This window comes from Spea bombifrons, chromosome 2 (genome assembly GCF_027358695.1).
Source record: "Spea bombifrons isolate aSpeBom1 chromosome 2, aSpeBom1.2.pri, whole genome shotgun sequence".
NCBI lineage: Eukaryota > Metazoa > Chordata > Amphibia > Anura > Pelobatidae > Spea > Spea bombifrons.
In genome coordinates, this window is record NC_071088.1 from 133,601,179 (window position 1) to 133,622,744 (window position 21,566).

General features: G+C 40.5%; 1 protein-coding gene across 1 annotated transcript; it reads left to right on the forward strand.

Moving 5' to 3' along the window:
- Nucleotides 1–2,955: 2,955 nt before the first annotated feature.
- RAB38 (RAB38, member RAS oncogene family) lies at nucleotides 2,956–21,278 on the forward strand. Its single transcript, XM_053456563.1, has 3 exons — nucleotides 2,956–3,226; nucleotides 13,711–13,991; nucleotides 21,061–21,278. Exons 1-3 carry the CDS (start codon nucleotides 3,025–3,027, stop codon nucleotides 21,211–21,213), a joined length of 636 nt encoding a protein of 211 aa, XP_053312538.1. The 5' UTR covers nucleotides 2,956–3,024; the 3' UTR covers nucleotides 21,214–21,278.
- The last annotated feature ends 288 nt before the right edge of the window (nucleotides 21,279–21,566 follow it).

Consider the following 21,566-nt stretch of genomic DNA (forward strand, 5'->3'; position numbering starts at 1 on the left):
TACTCAAGAACATATTTTGAAAGAACGCTCCGGTCCCCTTTTATACCCTTTAATGTGCATTAGAGTCCATTAGAATATAGAAACATAGAATTTCACTCCAAATAAGAGTCTTAGCCGGTTCTTCGTCTTTTCTTTATAGTCAGGATAACCGTAAGCTGTGCATGTTTGAAGAGGAACTAAGACCAATGATTTTATTTATCAGTATGAGATTAAAATATGTTTTCAAAATATTTCTTTCTTGAAGCAGTTCTAGTTTTTGTATAATATGACGTTTTCCGGCCTATCAGTCATTTGTATGTGGCCTAGTTCTGTTACCTGAGCCCCAATCTACTAGACAAATACACTGACTCATTATGATAAACAATAGAACAACTCAGTCTTAATCACCCAGTCAGACCTTCTGAGCAAGGGACGTCTATGGAGGAAAGGACTTCATTAGCATTGCCATAAAACATCAGCTCAGTGCGGTGTTTGAGCAGGAAAAGTCACCCAGAATATCACATGACTGACAGCAATGGCGCCTCCAGGTCTGCAGATAAAGGGAGATTATTGGGACGAAAGGTATTTATCAACGCTGACCGACATTACGGTATACAGCACTGAGTTTTATGTTTAGGTTGAAAAATACCAATGCTGGGAGGCTGCTCCACTTATCTACCATCTTTTCAGTGAATTAAAACTTTCTTACATCTAAGCCTCTGACCCTCTGGTTTTAGATTATGACCCCTCTTGTTCTAACATTTCTCTTGATAAATCATTGTAGATTCTTAAATGTTTCTATCACATGCCCTCTTCTCTCCTCCGAGATTTACATATTGAGATCCCTTTGTCTTTCCTGATAAGGACCATCCTTCAAACTCGTTGTGACATCCTTTCTGTGAACTCTCTCAAGAATGTCTATATCTTATTCAGGCAAATAATAATTTCAATGGGAGCGGCCAATCAATGGCATGAATTGTCGGACCACAGAGGAGGCGTGGCACTGCAGCTCTGGAGCTGCAGCTTCTTCATAGGCTAAGCATTTAAAAAAACATTTAAAAGACTCCCAAAATACTTTAATTTGCACTCTCTTTGGTGAGGCTGTCTGTAGCTTTTATCTGGTACATTGTAACACACTGCCTACATCTGGTACATTGTAACACCTCCATTGAGGGAAAGACTATATAGCTGTCGGGAACTATGATGGCTTGGATGCCTACAGAGGGGGCTAGCTGGTAGCAGCAGCAGGGCTAAGCAAAATATTGGAAATTTTATTCTGAAATTTTCCTTGGATTTTGATCAATGATGTCATAGCATGTGTAACAATTCCGGAATCACCATGTGCGCTGTGATGTCTCAAGCGGTCAAGTGGTGGTTATATCATGGCGTTTGAAATACCAACATGGGAACCAGGTTTCTGCTCTTTTTATAGCTTGTAAGGGGTTTGGGGGACCCACTTTTTGAAATATATTTTTATTGAATGGGGGGAGTTGCTTGGTAAGCATCAACTTTCAAGCAGCTCGATTGTTAAGGAATATTCTATTTTTAGCGAAATAATTATTTTGATAATACAGTCCATACAGCTCAACATGTAATCCGAGCTACACCTTGGGTGCCTACCAGAAGAAAATAGACAGGCAGGTCTAACGTAACACTGAGTGGTGGTCAACATCAGGACCAGCTCTTTTATTTTTGGTGTGATGTGTTAAACATTGCAGATTCCGTCACCTACTAAATATAAATGTCTTTTTTTTAATCTTACCTCCTCTGGATAGCGTTAACTGTTTTATGAATCAACTTTAGTTGTGAAGCCGTCGTAGAGGAAGAACTTGGGGGTAAAGCACAAACAAATCTTCTGAGCAGAGTGGAAAACGTTTTCTAGTCAGTCCTTCCCCTGACACTATATGTTCTTCAAAAATATACAGAAAGGGGAGCGCACAACTCAAAAAAAATATAAAAGCCACATAAATTTAGATTCCAGAGTTCTCTGTCTTTAAGGTCACTCACACAAAGGCACTTTAAAGTATCGTGTATCATAGACCAACTATGGAATATGAAGTCAATGCAAGTTGTCATGTGTGGCCATTAAAAGCGTTCTCCGATTCACCCACAAACTGGAGGAAAATCACTCAGGGCAAAACAATGAGGGCTCCCAAGCGTGGACATCACTCTACAACCAACCAAGGGACATCCCTACAGTCCTTATTGATGGTGGACTGGAATTACTGAAAAATGCATGAAAAATAAAGGAGGGATGATCAACAAACTGAGCCAGTGGAGTATTCTGGCCTAGGAGGATATAATGGAGCTCACGCAAAACAAGGAGCTCCTCAAAGTAGGTCCTGTGGTGGCTGTCACGCCTATGGGCGCTACCCTCATAAATGCAACCCTGACTCAAACATTGAACTTAAAACACTGGGGGGGGGCATCTGTATACTAAACTCCTCATTGGGCGGCTCTATACTTTATTGTATTTACATACTTTTCAAAAAAGCTACATTCCCTATGTTTCTCTAACAAATATTAGAGATTTTGTTTTTTGCTAAAGAACACATCTGATGCAAAAGTGGTCTTATCACCATAGCAACCAGTCCATTGCTTCCTGGGGCAAGAAGACCACTTCCCAGGCTTTTGCACCAGAACGCCTCTTCATAATAATTAAAAAAATAAATAAAAACAATAATAAATCTACGACTCAATAAACGTTAACTCCCCGCCGATTCTTAAACTGTAAACCGTGATAGTTGCATTCCATTACAGAGTGTAGACACTTGATACATTTGTGATCACACTTATTCTAATATGTTTGCTGCACTCTGACTTTTTTTTTCTCACTTCCTTGATGAGATCTTATTCCTCTTTTTAATCATTTTTATTTTTTTTGAAACGTTTCGAGTCTTTTACGTTCTTGTTTTTTTTTTTCCCCTCCTCCGTCTTCTATTTGTGATCTTCTCTGCCCTTTCCTCCTCCCTCTCCTTCCTCATGACCCTGGCAAGATTTCACCAGGGAGCATGGGATTAGTTTGCAGGCAGTTTGGGAGCCAAGATGCAGAGCCACCAGAAAGAGCACCTTTATAAGATCCTGGTGATTGGGGACCTGGGAGTCGGGAAAACCAGTATCATTAAACGCTATGTCCACCAAAACTTTTCTCCGCATTACCGAGCAACCATCGGGGTCGATTTCGCCTTAAAAGTGCTCAGTTGGGATTCCGATACGGTGGTACGGTTACAACTGTGGGACATTGCTGGTGAGTAATGGCACGATCTCCTATCCGCAGGCTAATTACGTACCTATCATAAAACATCATTTATTTGATTCATTCCATTTTGATGAATTTGATGATAAAAGTGATCAAATAGGACGCAGCTACTATAATAATCTCTTTGATTTAGGCTGCATGCGTTGATAGAAATAGAAATTCTGCGTTTTGCTTAAATCATGGCATTTTTGTCCAAATTCAATTTGCATCTCTGTATAATTTATATAGCGCCGGCGGATTCCGTAGCGGTGTTGCAATAGGGGAACAGTGGAAATATTTAACAACGACAAGTTAAAATGACAGTGACATTAACACACATTAAGATGTAATGGTACAGAAGGAGAAAAGGGCCCTGATCTTGTGAGCTTACAATCTTTATGGTTGCACGACGGAATTAGCAAGTTGGAACGCAAGGGGTTAAGCCAAGAAAAGGCACATTCTTATCCGATGGGGATATCGCAGTTAGGAGGCTGAAATAAGTAATCGGTAAATTAGTTCACAAGAAATGTTGAATGTCTCACCTCCCATACACATTCCGTTAGCTCTCCAGCACCCGAGGCACCTTGTAAAGTCTCTCTGCGCTGAGAAACGTGGGGTTAAATTCTATATAAAGTGCTGGTGTTTGTTCGTAATGATAGAGTATTCATGTTACTGGGCCTACAAACTATTTTGTGTAAATGAATGAGGGTAAAATATCACTGTATTTATCAGATAGGTACTGTATATCACCAAGGATTCTATAACCCCCAATATCTGGGACATAAACGTCTGGACAGTGGTCTTCTTCAGGCACAGGGCTTGCGCATGTACTGAGCGCTGAGTACCGCGCACGTGCACAGCTAATTTTTGTGCATTCATTCGCATTGAGATCGCACTTAGGCATCAAATTAGGGCAGGGTGCTGGCACACGAAATTTATTCTGGACCGTCATATATATATATATATCCATATATATATATATATATATATATATATATATATATATATATATATATATATATATATAACTGTTGGATATGCAATGCAAAATAGCACTCAGAAATATATATATAATATATTGTGTGTTTCTTTGATTAAAGGGACAGTTTACGGCCCAATCAAGAAGAATATATATTAAAGTAATTCATAAAAAATAAATATATAAGCTCTGTACTGAGTCAAAAGGTAAGCAGCTCCCCGCCTTTTCATTGGCTGCATGAAATCAATGGGAACGCTTCTGCATAGATGCACGGGGGTCTCATTAGACCGCCGGCTGCAGTTTTCACCAAGCCAGCGCTGGAGTATATATACGAGTGTATTTGGCCGAAAATAGCCATTCAGGAAAAATAGCCGGGGGCTGGGAAAGGTGCATATGGGGGGATTCTGCAGAAGAGGGGGACAATGGAAATGTAAAGGGTCCACTCAGCTATAATATACATTAATTATATGTAGAATGGTTGAAGTGTCACTTTAAAAACATGTCTCTTAATGCTATATGGAATCGTCTAGCTACGGTGTCTATATTGTATATGGTCACAACTCCCACCACTCTCAGTCAGCTGGAAGTGGGTGATTGTCTTTTTCAACAGCTGGACATGCAGCCTGGACACACAGCGTTGGTTATGCTTTCACGTGTTAATGGTTATGGGATTTTTTACTACAAAAGCGGTGAAAGGGCTTATTGGGTTGCTGGGCCACTGTGGGCAAGCTTGATGGCGCGGGGGGGGCGGCGTTGCGGCACTCTCTGCCCGCTTCCCCTCCGCACCGTCAGTATGACCGCCATCAATGTTGGCAGGACCATCCACTGACATCATGGGGCCGCCAATGACGGCGGGACCACCCGCGATATTATTTGGACTGCCCACTGACGCCAGGGGGACCTACTAGCTACGTGCATCCCGCAATGGGGGGGGCTCCGGGTAGCCAGACCCTGAAAGTCCCCAAGTATTGTTGAAGGGGATATGTGTTGTTCCATGAAAAATAGGTAATTTCTGTCAGGTACACTTAAATGCCATGTGACACAAAAAAAACCTCACTGTTTAGATGTTGCCATGGAAACGCACTTATATGATTACACTTTCAGAGGTAAGAATAACATGTCAGATCTGCTGAGGTTTTTTATATCAGAGAATGACAATGAATATGGCATTTCTCCGACTTTGTATAGAGACTGTATACCCTTGCATCTACTCTCCTTTTCATTAGGTTTAGTAGTATTTTTCCTTTTGGACCACCTGTGTAAAAGTATGCTGTCCCAAATGTATCATTGTTTGGGTGACTTTGAAACAATCCTGTAGCCATGTATTGAACGTGAAACATGGGTCACAAATAGGGGTCTATTTACTAAATAGACAGCTGTCAGGAGAGTTTTGATGTCCACGATCTCGCTTTATTATTCGTTACATTTATTCATATAGCGCCAGCAGATTCCGTAGAGCTGTATTCATTATGAAGGGCCAGCTCTGGCGGGTTTCTCCACCAAGAAGGTCTGTGCTGGCCTTGTATAATGCATAATTCAATGGGTGAGGAGGAAGCTCACCAATTTAATTATACATTATGCAGGGCCAGCCAAGCTCTTCCTGCAGCAGAAGCTCACCAGGTTTGGCCCTTTATAATGTATAGTGGAGTCAAGGAGCTGAAACACAACTCTCCTGTTTACTCTCCCTAGTAAATAGACCCCATAAACTCTGGCTATAGAAATATAATATAAAGATTACACAAGATTATAATATAAAGATCCCTGCGGAATCAAAATATAGTTATTAATTACACAATAGCACATTTCATTCATTCCATAAGATTGTCTCCCAAAGTGGTCGCTATCACGTTCTATCAATAACCATATAGTTCTATAAGCCATAAAGCCATCTAAGGTTCCTAGAGAAAAGGTTCCAATGAAATGATTGGATTTAGATATACATACATTAAGGAGAGCAGTTATGATACCACATTTCCATAAGTCTCTACCTGCCGTTCTCTAACAGGACCCTATATAATAATATGAGCCCTCGGCTGCTCTTCTCAGTAAGGACACTATGTATATTATTTATTTTTTGTAGAGAATCTGTATTTTTATTCAATTATGTGATTCTCCAGACGCTTGTGTTGGGAGGAAATTGGTCTTAAAAAAAAAATCTTTATATTATTATCATTTTAATCCATGTGAACTTAATTTTGTACCAATATATCTAATTTTGATTAAAATGTTTTAAAAAAAAGTTACAGTGAATGTAAATAAGTATAAATAATAGTAATGAGTTTTAATCCTCCAAGAAGAGGACATTCTTAAAGAACGGACTGATCCTAGCTGGCATGTTCTTAACGTTAATTGTTTTAAGGTTTTATTAAAACCCCCGGAGTTTAGCCCAATCTAATCTTAGCCAGATCTTGTATGTGTGTGTCTGTAAGTCCAAGTCCTCTTCAAGATTGGAGGCAGCAGGGAGATGGTTTCCTCCTGTACAATGTAGACTTGTTTGAGATGCTTGAAGTCATGTGCTAAAAGATCATATGATGCATTCTTCATGGTCAAACTATAAAATGCAAAGTTCTCGGAATGGGATAACGAATATGCCCTTTAGTGACCACACGTCATTCCCATGGGGGAAAAATGCAAACAAAATGATTTAATAAGCTATGATAACGATATGTATTAAAAAAAATATATATATTTTTGAAAAGTGTTAGTAAAAGCTATCTTAATTCATCTACCTTGAGTCATCTACTATTCATTCATCTACCATCATTAATTCATCTACCAACAAGAGCAGGAATTATAAGAGGAACACTAAAATGTGCGCAACTGCAAACAATCATAATAATTCAGCTAAATGGAGATTGATCTCATATGTTTTATTAGATTTCTATCCTGTAACATAGCTGCCAACTTTCCTGAGTTTTCCAGGACAGCCGTGACAACTAGCCTCATTTCCAGCTGTATGCTGTCCCAGCAAATTTGGGGGATGTCAGCATCATTTTGCCAAACTGGGCACCATGTCGGCAGAAAAAATGGTAGAGCTGGTGCGTTCTTTGGTTACCCTACTGTGATACATCTCCTTGAAAAACCCATGAAGGTCATGGACCTCATCCATTCTGGTCCACTCATGCGGTTACCAAAGTTTTGTGATCTCTAGGTTAGTAACGCATGCAGCCTCTTGGCATGTGCATCTTAATATGTGCTACTGTGTTCATGCTTGGAGGTTCAACATCTAGGTGCCTCTACGTCTATTTCATGACCTGTTGTTGAAGCTCACCCATCGTGATGTTCCCAAGCATCTTGACCCCTCTGCCACAAAATGTAGGATCCTAATAGCTGGTTAAAAATAATAACTTGCCAGTGCTTTAGCAAAAACTCAGAGCCCTTAATGATTTTTGCTTTGATTAATGCAAATATTGGACTTGAAGCTACGTTATTTCATACCAAGACATGGGAGTGGGGGGCACTTCTTTAGCAGAGAAGTCTTAATTAGTCCTTCGAAACACCGTGTGAGCCTCAGCCACGCTGATTAGCGCTTTTCCCGTACCATTCCGCATTCTTCTGGGGGATTATGTTAGGTTTGGCACACAGGTGTTACTATGTTTCACGTTTGTTGTGTTAAACTGAGTCACTAATAGCCTATTAGCACGTTCTAATCTCCTGCTAATCGGTGCCATTGTTTTTTATTTTTGATTTATAATGTCTATGCAGTGTGAAAGTTTAATGAGTGAATAATTACAGTCCTTCGATTTTCGACGTGTGATGCTGGCTTCCTGTTGCTTCTGCCCTTAGAATAATACCGTCCCATTTCTTCCTCCAAACTCACCCCCCTGTACTGTATGATTATAGACCTGACTCAGGGGAGCACCCCAGCCCCCACCTACCACTTATCTCCGTGGTCGCCGTCTATCATGCTGTTATGATGTCACATTCTGGTGTGCGCTGCATGGCCGGCACAGAATGAGGTCATAATCGGGGCCGCGCACAGTGCTCCATGGTGGATAATGGACAATGGAGATCTTTGATCTCCCCAACCGGCCCCACCAGAAGTTGCATTTTCCCCTCTAGATGCCAAATATTACGATAAAGCCAGTTTTTGTGTCTGTTTTATTGTAACCATCGCGGGTTACGTATAAAAAAAGGATTACGCTTGCAATGAGATGGTCCATCTGAGTAATACGTTCGGACTTTGTCGTGGGATTAAAGAAAGTCCAAGGGGGAAGCATGTTTAATAAAAAGGAAGGTGAAAGACCGAGGTGTAACCCTTTACAGAAAGGGTAGTAGATGCCTGGAATAGATTTCCAGTGGAAGTAGTACAGACAAACACAGTAAAAAAAAAAATCAAGAAAGCTTCTGATGTGCATAAAACTATCATAAGGAACTAATAAGTAAAAAGTGATTAAAAAAGGCTGACTCGTTAGGCCAATTGGTAGCATAAGACCATCAGTTTTAGACCGTATTGTTGAATACATTAAGGATATTTTTTTTACATTTTTAATGTATAAAATTATAGATCACTTTAATAATTTAATATATAAATATACACCATTAATTAATAACTTCAGAAAAGAAAATACACAATTTGTACCCATGAGAGTGCTGCATACCGATAAGTGCAAGCTTTGCATTCCCCGGCATTCCGACGCAGGGAATTCCGTACGTTTCGTACAGCATGTGAGAGAGATTACATGCATGAGAGCTCCGCATGCCAGAACCGCAAAGCTTTGATCTTCAGACGCGGCAAAGGGAAAATAAAAATTCGAATCATCTATTTTGCTATTATTTACAGGTTAAAAAATGATCAGCAAATGACATGAATCAGATATAATGCCACTTTAAAGACATGAACAATAGAAAAGTGTTAAGCATTATGTATAAAAATATAATAAAATAAAAATATAATAAACTTACCAAATGACAAAGAAAATAATAAATAAATAATAATAAATACTTTTTATGTAGTTCATTTTTTTTTCTGACTTTTTTCCACTAAAGAGAATTAGACGCTAAGCGCTGACTTGTAGGTTGAGTTGCGGTGACATTTAAAATTGAATGTTTCTATATTAAAAAAAAACTCAGTCTTGGAGAAGCTTCACTTCCTAGAAGGGCTGAATTGGCCAGATGGGCTGGGGGGGCAAACCCAAGCTATAGTGTTCCAAAACCTATAGCAAGGACAACAGTGCTCAATGCGCATAATCTAGACCTACCCTATACAAATGGACTGTTTAAAAGGAGCACAGAAAGGACACAGTACTAGTGTAAATGCTGCCTTAAGCTTTTTTTATTATACACCCCCTAGTCCAACAGACCTGCTACCCTGTTCATCTCCACCAAGTTCAAAGCCTAAAGATGTAATTACAAGCCCCCCAAATAATTAATCTAAGAATTTTAATAATTATTGCTGGCCTTTCTAACAAAAAATAACTGTTAGCCAATAGAAACTTCCTAAGTAAGCTGAGACCCCTGCCATGTTAACCATTTAATAGCCCATTGTGAATATTCTATGTAGTTACTCGGCAAATGGAAAACTTGACTCGTCATTATTTAAAGATCTACTTTTTTTTTTTCTACTTGAGTCACCTGCATTCAAGCAGGGATATCAACCATAACATACTTGTCGCGAAAGCACAAGTTGGGAGTCTTATATAGGATCACAGCGGCATAGAATAGCTCTGGACTGTGTGGCCCCAAGAATCTGCTCCTTCACCCTGAGATTCTCCGGTATTGCAGTTTTTACCCCAGTTTTCACTTAAACAGCTCACAAATTTCAGTCAAGAAACGGTACATTTTTGCATACTTTTGTGGACAAATTGGAGAAAAAAAAAAACTAACAAGAATTTTATTGTGATGTTTGACCTGCTCTGCTAAATATTATTATTATTACTACTTATTATTATCAGCAGCTATAATTCAGAAATACAATTTTTTTTAAATTAAGTAGAATTTTTCAATTTTACATTTTAACTTATAAATCTAAGTCTCTACTTATTTGACATAATTTAACGCCACTGTTCATAGCATTGATAGCTGAACAAAAAATAATAAAAAAATAATTGAAAAAAGACTAGAATAACACAGTACCGTATACCAGATATATATATATATATATACACACGCACACACACACACACACACACACACACACACACACACACACACACACACACACACACACACACACACACACACACACACACACACACATATATATCTATATATATATATACCGTATTGGCTCGGATATAGGCCGCCCCCGTATATAGGCCGCACCCTAAAAGTTTGGTGCTTTTTTAAAGAAAAAGTTTTTTCTTTAAAAAAGCACCAAAAAACATACTGCCACTCTGTCCTCCCCCCCCCCCCGAGATATGCTGCCACTGTCCTCCCTCCCCGAGATATGCTGCCACTCTGTCCTCTCCCCCCCCCGAGATATGCTGCCACTCTGTCCTCTCCCCCCCCCCGAGATATGCTGCCACTCTGTCCTCTCCCCCCCCCGAGATATGCTGCCACTCTGTCCTCTCCTCCCCCGAGATATGCTGCCACTCTGTCCTCCCCCCCCGAGATATGCTGCCACTCTGCCCCCCCCCGAGATATGCTGCCACTCTGTCCTCTCCCCCCCGCCCGAGAGATATGCTGCCACTCTGTCCCCCCCCCCCCGACTTACCAGAGCAGACTCCCGGGTGTCTTGCAGGGCCGGAGGGGGACATCTATGCACATCGTGTATACAACTCCCGGTGCCGGCACTCAGCGGAAGTGCCGGCACCAGAAGTTGTATACGCCTATTGCGTAGATGTCTTCCGCCGGCCCTGCAAGACACCCGGGAGTCTGCTCTGGTAAGTCGGGGGGGGGGGTGTGTGTGTAAAATGCATCGTGCGGACGTTCGGACGATGCGCTTAGACAACCTCCCGTGCCGGCACTCCCCCCGTGGGAAGTGCTGGCACGGGAGGCTGTCTGAGCGTATCATGTCCCGCTGCCTGCATGTCCCGGGCGTCGGGCGCTAGACCCCGAATATAGGCCGCACCCCCACTTTAAAGTCTTAAAGTGGGGGGAAAAAGTGCGGCCTATATTCGGGCCAATACGGTATATATATATATATATATATATATATATATACATGGAAGGACCCCATATAATATGTAGATATATCTTAACATTGAAACATATTTATAAATGATGTTTTCTCCACACAGAGGATTTCTGTCTGAATATTTTGTAGAAAAAAGTATCATAATGAAGACATTGTTGAATAACACATGATTTTAATGCTTATCTGATAAATTCTTTGCGATCATGGGACTGACTTACAAACGGAAGACAGTTATAGGAAGTAAAGTTCAGACCCTACGGTATTTTTATTTGTACTTCATTTTCCTGTTTAGCTCTGAAACGCAATTCAACATCTAATTCAAATACTTTATATACAGCACTGTGGGAAAGTATTTGCCCCGTTCCCAATTTCTTCAAGTTTTGCTTATTTGTCACTTAATGTTTGTCATTTTAATGTTTCAGATCATCCAACTAATTTTTGCATTTGCATTATTATTGATTAGTCTATTGAGACTAATTGTTTCCTTATTGGACTATTAAGGTTTTTAATATATACCGTATTTGCTCGATTATAAGACGAGGTTTTTTTCAGAGCAAATGCTCTGAAAAATACCCCTCGTCTTATAATCGAGGTCGTCTTCTAATCAGACCTCAAATGTCCGCTGGGGCCAGGCTGCTTACCGGTGCTTTGGTCCCGAGCAGCGTCTCTTCTATTAGCAGCAGGAAGCTAGCAGAGTGTCACATAATTCTACCTCCCCCCTCCTTCCTCTGGGGGCGGGGCCAGAGAAGTTGCTCGCACAGCCGGTCCCCTGCAGAAGTCTGCGAGTGGGAGATCTGCAGTTCAGGTGAGGGGGTGGGGTGAGGGGGGGGTTTGAGCGTGTGTGTGTATGTGTGATTAATGGAATGAATGAGTATTTAAATGTTTGTGAATGAGTGTGTGTGTGATAGTATGGATGTGTAAGGGGGGGGGGTGGTAGCATGGCATAGGGAGGCTGTAATCACACTTCTATCGTCCCCAGGTTCCAGCATGTACTGGCTGCCTTGGCTTGATAGGAGTTTGATTGCTGTTAGCAGTTATATATATATATACCTCCAGAAATGCCTTTTAACCCCCTATATGCCACTCTGGCATATAGGGGGTTAAAAGGCATATCATGGGGCATAGTGGCATATAGGAGGGCATAAGACATTTCTGGAGGCAGAGTGGCATATAGAGGGTTAAAAGGCACATCATGGGGCAGAGTGGCAAATAAAGGGGGATTAAGGCATTTCTGGGGGCAGAGTGGCAACCTTGGGGGCAGATGTGCATAACTGGGGGGGGCAGGTTGGCAAATAAAAGGAAATAAAAAAATATATATTTTTCTCAATCATAGATTTTATTAAATATGAAAAAATTGTTTACATGAATTAATATTTACTACTAAAACTTTTTTTCCTATAGGGTAGGTATAGGGTCTTATATTCAGGCTTTTTGTTTTTTTCCTAAATTAATATTTAGATTTTGGGGGGTCGTCTTATAATCAGGGTCGTCTTATAATCGAGCAAATACGGTATATTTATGTTTTTGGAACAGTAAAGAGTTAATCAAAACACCCCCTAAACCTAATAACTGGTTGGGCCACCCTTGGCGGTAACAACTTCAAGTGCAATCAAACCTAACATCGCTGGGGAGGAATTTTGGACGCTCTGCTTGGCAGAACACCTTTGACTCCTCAGTCCACAGGATATTATCCCAAAAGTCTTGGGGGTCATCAAGATGTTTTTTTGGCGAGACGAGTCTTTTGTTATTTTTTGGTCACAGGTGGTTTCTGCCTTTTTTGCATATTCTCTTTCTTTTTGTAGCATTGTCAACACGGCCCTTGAAGGACAGCTGCAGGGAAAAACATGTTTCTTTAAATCTCTTAAACACTAATCACAACATAAATCCTGTAAAACCTCCACAGTCACTATAGAGGACACTCAACCGACTAGATTGTAAGCTCTCAAGATCAGGGCCCTCTTTTCCTTTTGTATCAGTTTGTTTGTGATTTTAAATGTATTCTACCGGCTCTGATTGTAAAGCGCTACGGAATCTGCTGGCGCTATATAAATAAATGTCATGCAATATGCAAGGTAAAACGAAGACCAAACATCTCGGACCAGCCTCCCGCATTCCATTTGAGGTCCACTTTCTGCCTCTTTTTGCTCAAGTGGTAGGTCGAAGTCGGCACATACATGTATCAGAATGTAACGCTTTATAACAAATATACTTTCATTGCTAATAGACATGGTGATGAACAAAAACAAAGAACATTTTGGGGATCATGCATACATTTGGTCACTAGAAGGCTAGGCGCCCAGTAGAAGTTCATATAAGGAGACCTAAAAAACCCCTAGGCTTCAATGCTTATCTACTATATGAGCCCCTGTCCTGAACGTACCAAGGAAAATGGAAATACATAAAAATATGTTAATCACTTTAACTTTCTTATGATAGGCCAAGAACGGTTCGGAAACATGACAAGGGTATACTACAGAGAAGCCGTCGGAGCATTTATTGTATTTGACGTCACGAGGCCGGCAACGTTTGAGGCTGTGACGAAGTGGAAAGAAGATTTAGACTCTAAATTGACTCTGTCTAATGGTATTCCCGTATCAGCCGTGCTTCTGGCCAACAAATGCGACCAGGGAAAAGACGGCCTTAAGAACAACGGCGTCAAAATGGACCAGTTCTGCAAGGAGCACGGCTTTGTGGGGTGGTACGAAACATCAGCAAAGGTACGGTTTTACATTATTGCATTAAAACCGCTGTTGCAATATTAATGAGGATGACAGCAGTTTGAATTTATCATACAGCCAAATAATTGCTAGTCGAACCTGAAAATGTTTCCCAATGATTTTGTCAGATTTATGAGCGTTGGGAAGCATATTGAGTGATGTATGGCGCTATCATACATTTAAGTACAATAAAAAAAATAATAATGGTTGAGTATCATTTTTCTGTGGCGCTACAAGAATGGTTATTGTTGCCCCAAAATACCCACTTGCCCCCCATAATTAACATAGGAACTAGCACACACGCAAACATTAACACTCACTCTAACACACACCAAAACACACTTGGCCCAATATTGCAGAACCTGATCAGATCACCACTTTGTGGGACAGGTGAGCAGCTGACCCCCATCAGAACGTCGAGGCCCTGGAGCAACCGGTGCAGGGCCCTTGAGAATTTCGGGTCCCTGGAGTAGTTGCTCCATGGGCTCCGCAGTTAATTCGGCCCTTTTCACACTAAAACATACATGCTCTAACACACATAACCAAACATACCTCATGCCTCACTCTCTTACACCTCATCTCAGACTGGCCCCGACCCTAATAACTCAACCAGTTGCCACGGTTATCCAAATTGAAGTACTATTAATTTTTTCATATGATAATTTCTCTTTCAAATCATCACCCACCTTGGCATTGTTATATTTTTTCTTTAAAAAATCGGCCAACAAAAATAAAATTTATTAAAACCAAGAATCCGGTTGAATCCGGCAAACCCCAGGTGCTCCGGAAAGAAGCCGGACTTGTAACTTTTGGCTTATAGAACATTTTCCATCCTCGCAGCTTTACCGAGCAGTTGCTAAGAGTTCTGTAAAAGTGCACAATGTGACAAAAATATTCTCAAACTAACCACTCAACCTTCTCCGAACAAAAAACCTCCAAGGAATATTATTGAAAAAGTTCCTAGGGTTCTTATTGCAGAGAAATGCTTAGCTGGAACGATCGATACCGGCAGCCGCTGTTATAAACCATGATGGGTCTCCCGTAAAACGTCCACTCTCTTTTTTACACGTCCCACTACTCAAATGCTACGGCTCCTAAAGTTTTATTTTTGAGCAATTCTATAGATTTTTATGTGTGTTGTATATAAAAAAAGTCAACTTGTACTTGCATTGGTAGTTGGTGGGTTCGATATGCTACATAAGAAGAAAGCTTTATTCTATATACAGTATATTTCCCAAGCTTGTGCAATAAATTACATATCCCTTATTTTTGCACATTAAGTCAGGGAGTCAACCACCGAAAACAGCTCCATGATTCCACATGGGCTTCCAAGGACTTACTGTATAATAGGTTGATGTAATATTATATTTAAAGAGACAATCCAGTGTCCTATGTAGCCTTTCCATTTTAATATGGATCCATCAAACCTACAAAAAAAGCGTGTGCCTGTAGAGGAGAAGCTTCAGCTCTAGGCCCTAGGCCTACACACAGCGATGCATTTTGGCCTAGGCTGAGTAGACCTGGGTCTAGGTCAGCAGGTCCGACAGTCTCACAAAATCAGGGGACAGATTGCTCTCTTGGTGGGCAGCTGCTGAATGGGCTGGTTTCAGGGGGAGATCTACCTTACCGACCCATTTACACGCCTGTGCCCCACCAATACAGGAGGGCAGCGTCAGAGGTAAATACGTCTCTGTCCTCAGCGCATTGTTTCCTCAAACAGCCAATCAGTGACAGGAAACTTTACGAGGAAGGGGTGACAGACAAAATGGCCCCTAACCTAATGACACCTGCCCTTGAATAACCTTCCAAACTCCACCCCTTAAAACTCGAAAAAAGACATCAGGCCTAGTCAAGGCCCACCCCGGCACATTCTGGCCCTCATGGGCATAATTTTTGTGCACGTGTATAGGTGGATCTTCTTAGCCCTCTTCCACAACCCTTGGGGGTGAGGCGGGGTGCTCGGCCAAACAGCAAAATCCCTCCATGACCACTCGGTCATGAAAGTGCATACGATGGCTGGCGTGTCCCTTTTATGTGACAGCGTTTGTTGCTGTATAACTGGTTCCAAAGCGAGACTTTAAAATATGGTTATTTACATTTGTTTTTGAAACACTGCTCCTGTTTCAACCCTTCGGCAATAATGGCCTTTAACGGAATATTAATCAGCTTAGTGGAATTCCATCATTTTCAGTCAATCAGTGAAAATTGCGACTATTGCTAGAGGCAGCAGATGAAGGATGAAGTCCACAGGGCGCCAACCAAAGCAGGATAACTCTTTTAACCACATGCTTGGATTTCTAGTAGAAATTGTAATTGGCATACCCTAAACTATTTGAGACGTAAAACATATAAGAGTGTGACCATCGAATGAACAAAAGATACATCACAAACTGGATATGACCTATTCCACCTTATTTTTGTTACTGCTCTATCATGATGTCCAAAGCTGAAAATCTGAGTTTAAATTTGCTCGCTTGCGCAGGGAATTGAGCCCAAGAACGCCATGGCATAACCAGTGGCACATTGTGGTAGCCCTAGGATGGAATTTCCAGGGGATGGCAGCCAAATAACCGTGGGTAGATCACCTCCACGGTACTTCTTGGTACTCTACTGCTCCATGCAACCCTTACGAAAAAATTACTGCAGTTTTTCTGAAGTAATACTGCAGTTTTTTGGACATGAAAAAACTGCAATACTGCACTTTTACTGCAGTATTACTGCACATTTACTGCAGTTTTACTGCATTTGTACTTCACTGTACTGCAGTTGTACTGCAGTTATTTTTGTACGGAAGTACAATTGCAATAAAGCTGCAGTACATTGAAGTACAATGCAGTATAATTGCAGTAAAAAAAAAAGCGCAGTAAATGTGCAGTAATAATGCAGTACAGTGAAGTACAAATGCAGTAAAACTGCAGTAAACGTGCAGTAATACTGCAGTAAAAGTACAGTATTGCAGTTTTTTCATGTCCAAAAAACTGCAGAAAAACTGCAGTAATTTTTTGTAAGGGAAGGTCAATGATGGTCTCCTTGTAGGAGATACTAGCCGTGACTAACTAACTATATTTCATTTGACCCTTTGTACAGCGCAGCGGAACATGATGGCGCTATCGAAAACAATAAATATTAAATTGCTCTCTCTAATTTTTGTCTTTTACATATTCCACTTACTGTAACCACCCAGGGTCGCCAACATTTGCAATTGGGATGATTTATGGACACAAAATTAATTGAATATTAGTGAATTTAGGCTAAAAATGATAAAATAAAATGTTCTTTTGCTTAATCGTATTTTGGAAGGGGTTTTACAATCTATAGAAATAAATGCTAATAAAATTTAGGACAAACAAAACCTTTTACTAGATGTTTTATGTTTAGTAGATATTATGCAAATATTAGACTAAATAAAAATGTTATTGCAAAAAGGCCATATGTTCCAGATCTTTATTGGATTCCACCTTCCCCGTCTTATGGGAATAGGAGGATCGCAGGTTAATAAAGGCGTACCTTCCAAGTATCCATGTTCAGGAGGGACAGTCCCTCCTAGGACCCTAATCAGCTCCCCTGATGCCCCCTTTTTTCTAAGAGCTCAGAAAGTTTGCTGGCCCCAAAAGCTACAATAATGCCTTAGTTAGTAATGTCCAGAGCCCTTGGGGCGAATCCAGATCTGTCACACATGTATGTAGCCATTAGTCATTAGTCTAAAAAATACTCACAAAACATATAAATATAGAAAACATTAAACTATGAGTATTGTCCCCAGATGACCCCCTTTTCTCGCTCCCCCAGCGTCAGCGCCTTCCTTCCGTTAATAATAATTGGTGTTCCCGAAACACACACTTTGTCCTTAAAGGGTTAACTCCATGGACCTGTTCTAATCGCACTGATATGTTGGACAGGCTAAAAATATTTCTCGACTTTCCGTGTCGGTTAATTTCCCGCTAACCATTATTTCCCGCTGTGAAGTTTCACTGATTGGCTCTCTGCTTTGATCCGCTGTGCTCTGAAATGGATAGATTTTGTATCTGTGGAATGTGGAGTATATTTCCTAAAATATCTTTCGCTTTTTTAACTGTTTGCAGGGTCGCTGGAATTTTATTAATCTTGACTGTTGTAGCCTCGATTTCCTGGGCTAGGCTTAACCCCCCCATTAACCCCAATAATGGCACCACACACCGTTGAATATGGATAAGAAAACCTGAAACAATAAACATTGGTGCGTTAACAAGGACAGTGACTCAAAACACGAACATGTAAATATATACAATAAACACAATGAACACACCAAGCTTGCCAAGTAATCCAGGTACCATAACCAAATACCACTTAAGGAAGGGACATACCCGGATCCCCCCACCCTGACCTGAGGTTCCAGCACTGACAGCCAAGAACCTCCCACCAGATGTTACCATCAATTCACTTACCACCACATTAACCCCTGGATACCTGGCAAGCTGCCGCCCCACAAACTGTGACAATTACTTCAAACCCAAAGATAGAATACAAATATAAAGGGAGGGAGGGTGGGCTACGCAACCAGGTAAGCTGACCTCAAGAATGGTTCCTAAGCCCAGGAAAACAGCCACTTATATAGTCTACCCCCAACTCTACCCCCAAATTTCCCACCAAAAAGCCTACCCGTCCTCCACACAACAGTCAGGGCCCACTATAGCCCATGCTGCCCCCCCCATGGGCATCATTCTTTTTTGGTTCATAATGACGTAATATGCCTTTTTTATATGGTATATTACATTTTAAATATGTATAAACAGGACTTACACAATGTAGACACATAGGTCAAAAATTTCAGGTTTTGTGATGTAAAATCTTTTGGTTTTGGAAATTATATTTTAATTCCAAATAAATATCTCATTTATTTACAGTAAAAAAAAAAAAAAAATATATATATATATATATATATATTTTTTTTTTTAGAGGACTGGGGTTTATTATAACAGAATTAATATAAAAACAATGAGCCACCCCCGTGATATAGCTATCCTGGGATCATTCGGTTGATGTTGTGGAGCGTTTTCTGTGTATATTATTATCAGTTTGTGTCGGTATACAGCAGAATGGTATAAGAAAGTGTATTTTAAGGCAAACTGTATCAATACTTGTGCCGTGTTATATATTACGTACGGCAACTGCAACTGTTTATATGGATGTGTGATAAGTTCCAATGCAAATCTGTTTTTTATTTTGTAAATGAAGGGTTAAGTGGGTCCGGTTTCTTGTGCCGCGTTTCGCCCTAAGCTTGAGGCTGGAAACACTAAAATTTTACATTTTTTTTACCATTTTGCGGACGGTCTACTGTTAAATTCTGTGAAATTAAGGGCCGTTTATTTCTGGAAACATCCACCAAATACCATATCTCCCAACCCTCCCAACCCTCGTGGGACAGTCATGAGTTTTCAGGCATCCTTCCACACAGTTGCTCCACTGTCTCCTTTTTGTGGGCAGTGGGGTTCATGGACAAGTTATGGAGGTCCTCTGATCCCCTCCTGACCATGCTGTGGAAGTGGCAGAGACCCCCGTCACAGCTTCCGTGTGGCCACCTTTCACAGCAATAAATCAGAGCATCGCGAGGTGGCTGGAGGGGTAAAGCAGGCGGGTGGTCCAAACGCTGGCCCTGTCTCCATACGTCTTCCAACAAATGAGTCCGGGTTCCCATATTCTAGTTATATTTGATCACTTTCCGGAACGTTTTTAACGTTTAGCAGCACGTTTAGGAAATATACTGCAAAACCTGACATCTACAAATTATATGTACATAAATCAAATATGGTATATCTGAGCAAAAAAAAATCACATTTTATTGTAATTCAAAAATATTACACTATATTAAATGCCACAAGTAAAGCACATGCAACTTGGACTATTGATGACGGGGCGGCCCTGTTACTTTAAGGCCAGCTGCCTCCTAATGGTGAATTTGCCAGGTGTGCCAGGTCCCGATATCAGAGACTGAACAACGGCTTTATCATGCGGTATTATTTACACTTAAATTCCATCATTTAAAGGATCGCTCCAGGATATCTTCCTTTAAAATGTTTAAAAAAACAATTTTAAAGTTTGTATATATACTTCTGCTTGTTCTGAAATCTTGTATACACTTTTTCTTGCAGGTGGATTTTCCATAAAGAAATAATAATAATCATGCATTTTTAACCCCATACATCGAAACAATTTCCCTCTCTTTTTCCTTATGCCCTTGTAAGTCTTTGAGGTTTTCACCATTTTCCCCCCCGCTTAGTCGATGAGTGCCAGTATTGCCTTTACTTAGTCTATACTGGAATGCCCTCCATAGTTACATATCTCCCAAGTGTCCCTGTATAGTAAGGACAGTCCCTAATTGTGGCCCACATCAGCTTTCTAGGAGCTAGTGTTTGATTGGCATGAGTGTATCACGTGCCCTACAGCCCATTTTTCTTAATGCCTTACCCAGTAGGTCATACATTGCATAGAACAGGGGTGTCCGACCTGCGGCCCTCCAGCTGCTGCAAGACTACATCTCCCATAATGCTCTTTCAGCTCAGGGGCAGGCTGAGGAGTATGGGAGATGTAGTCCCGCAGCAGCTGGAGGGCCACAGGTTGGACACCCCTGGCATAGAACATCATAGTAAAGTCCCACCCCCTAACCACACCCCCAAAACAAAAGTTTCCTTATTTGGTCATTTTAAACAAAATATGTCCTTTATAAAGTAAGCAAAAAAGATTGAAAACCCCATTTGTAGCAGGTGTTTCTGATCCATGGCCGCCTTACAAACGTACTATCCAAATCATTTCAGTAATATAAAAACATTTTAAAAATGACCGTGTTTTTTTAAATATATATATATATATATATATGTTTTACATCATAAATAATCTTTTAGTGGCTTTATCTCTAATTTGTAGATGCAATGAATGTCCGAAAAAAAATCTTAATTCAATAAATCTATCTATCCCATAATAAATATGACTTATGTTCTTCAATTTGAAAAAACGTGCCGTACAATCGAAATTCTATTCTCTTTTCCAACCTAAAGTAGTAAAGCTCAATAGTTTTCTCTCTTTTTTTTCACAGGAAAATATAAATATTGACGAAGCCTCCAGATGTCTGGTGAAGCACATAATCGCAAGCGAGAGTGATTTAATACAGCCGGTGGAATCAGATGTTGTAAAACCCCAGATGAGTTCCTTCAAAATAGCTAATTGTTCTGCTTGCTTTAAGTCCTAGGGGTTATTCCCTGGCAGATCCGGTCAATAAAAATGCCAATAAATGCTCTCTGCTTTGCAAATAAACCTTCTGATTCACGTCTCGTGCTTAACAGAAAACAGTAGATGGGTATCTTGCTTTTCAGAGAAGTTTTCCAGAATATACTGCAAATAAGATAAATACAACCCCTAAAAAAGATGTTTTCCACGTAAAAAGGGATTTTATGATGCTGTAAATTGGTATGGATCACAACCATATCTAAAAATGCTAAAAAATGCAAATCCGAGCAGGTATTTAGTTATTAGAGTTAGAAAATGAGAATTCTGTCTCACTTGACTCCTCCCCCAGCTGACTCTCCTGCAAACAGGAAGCAT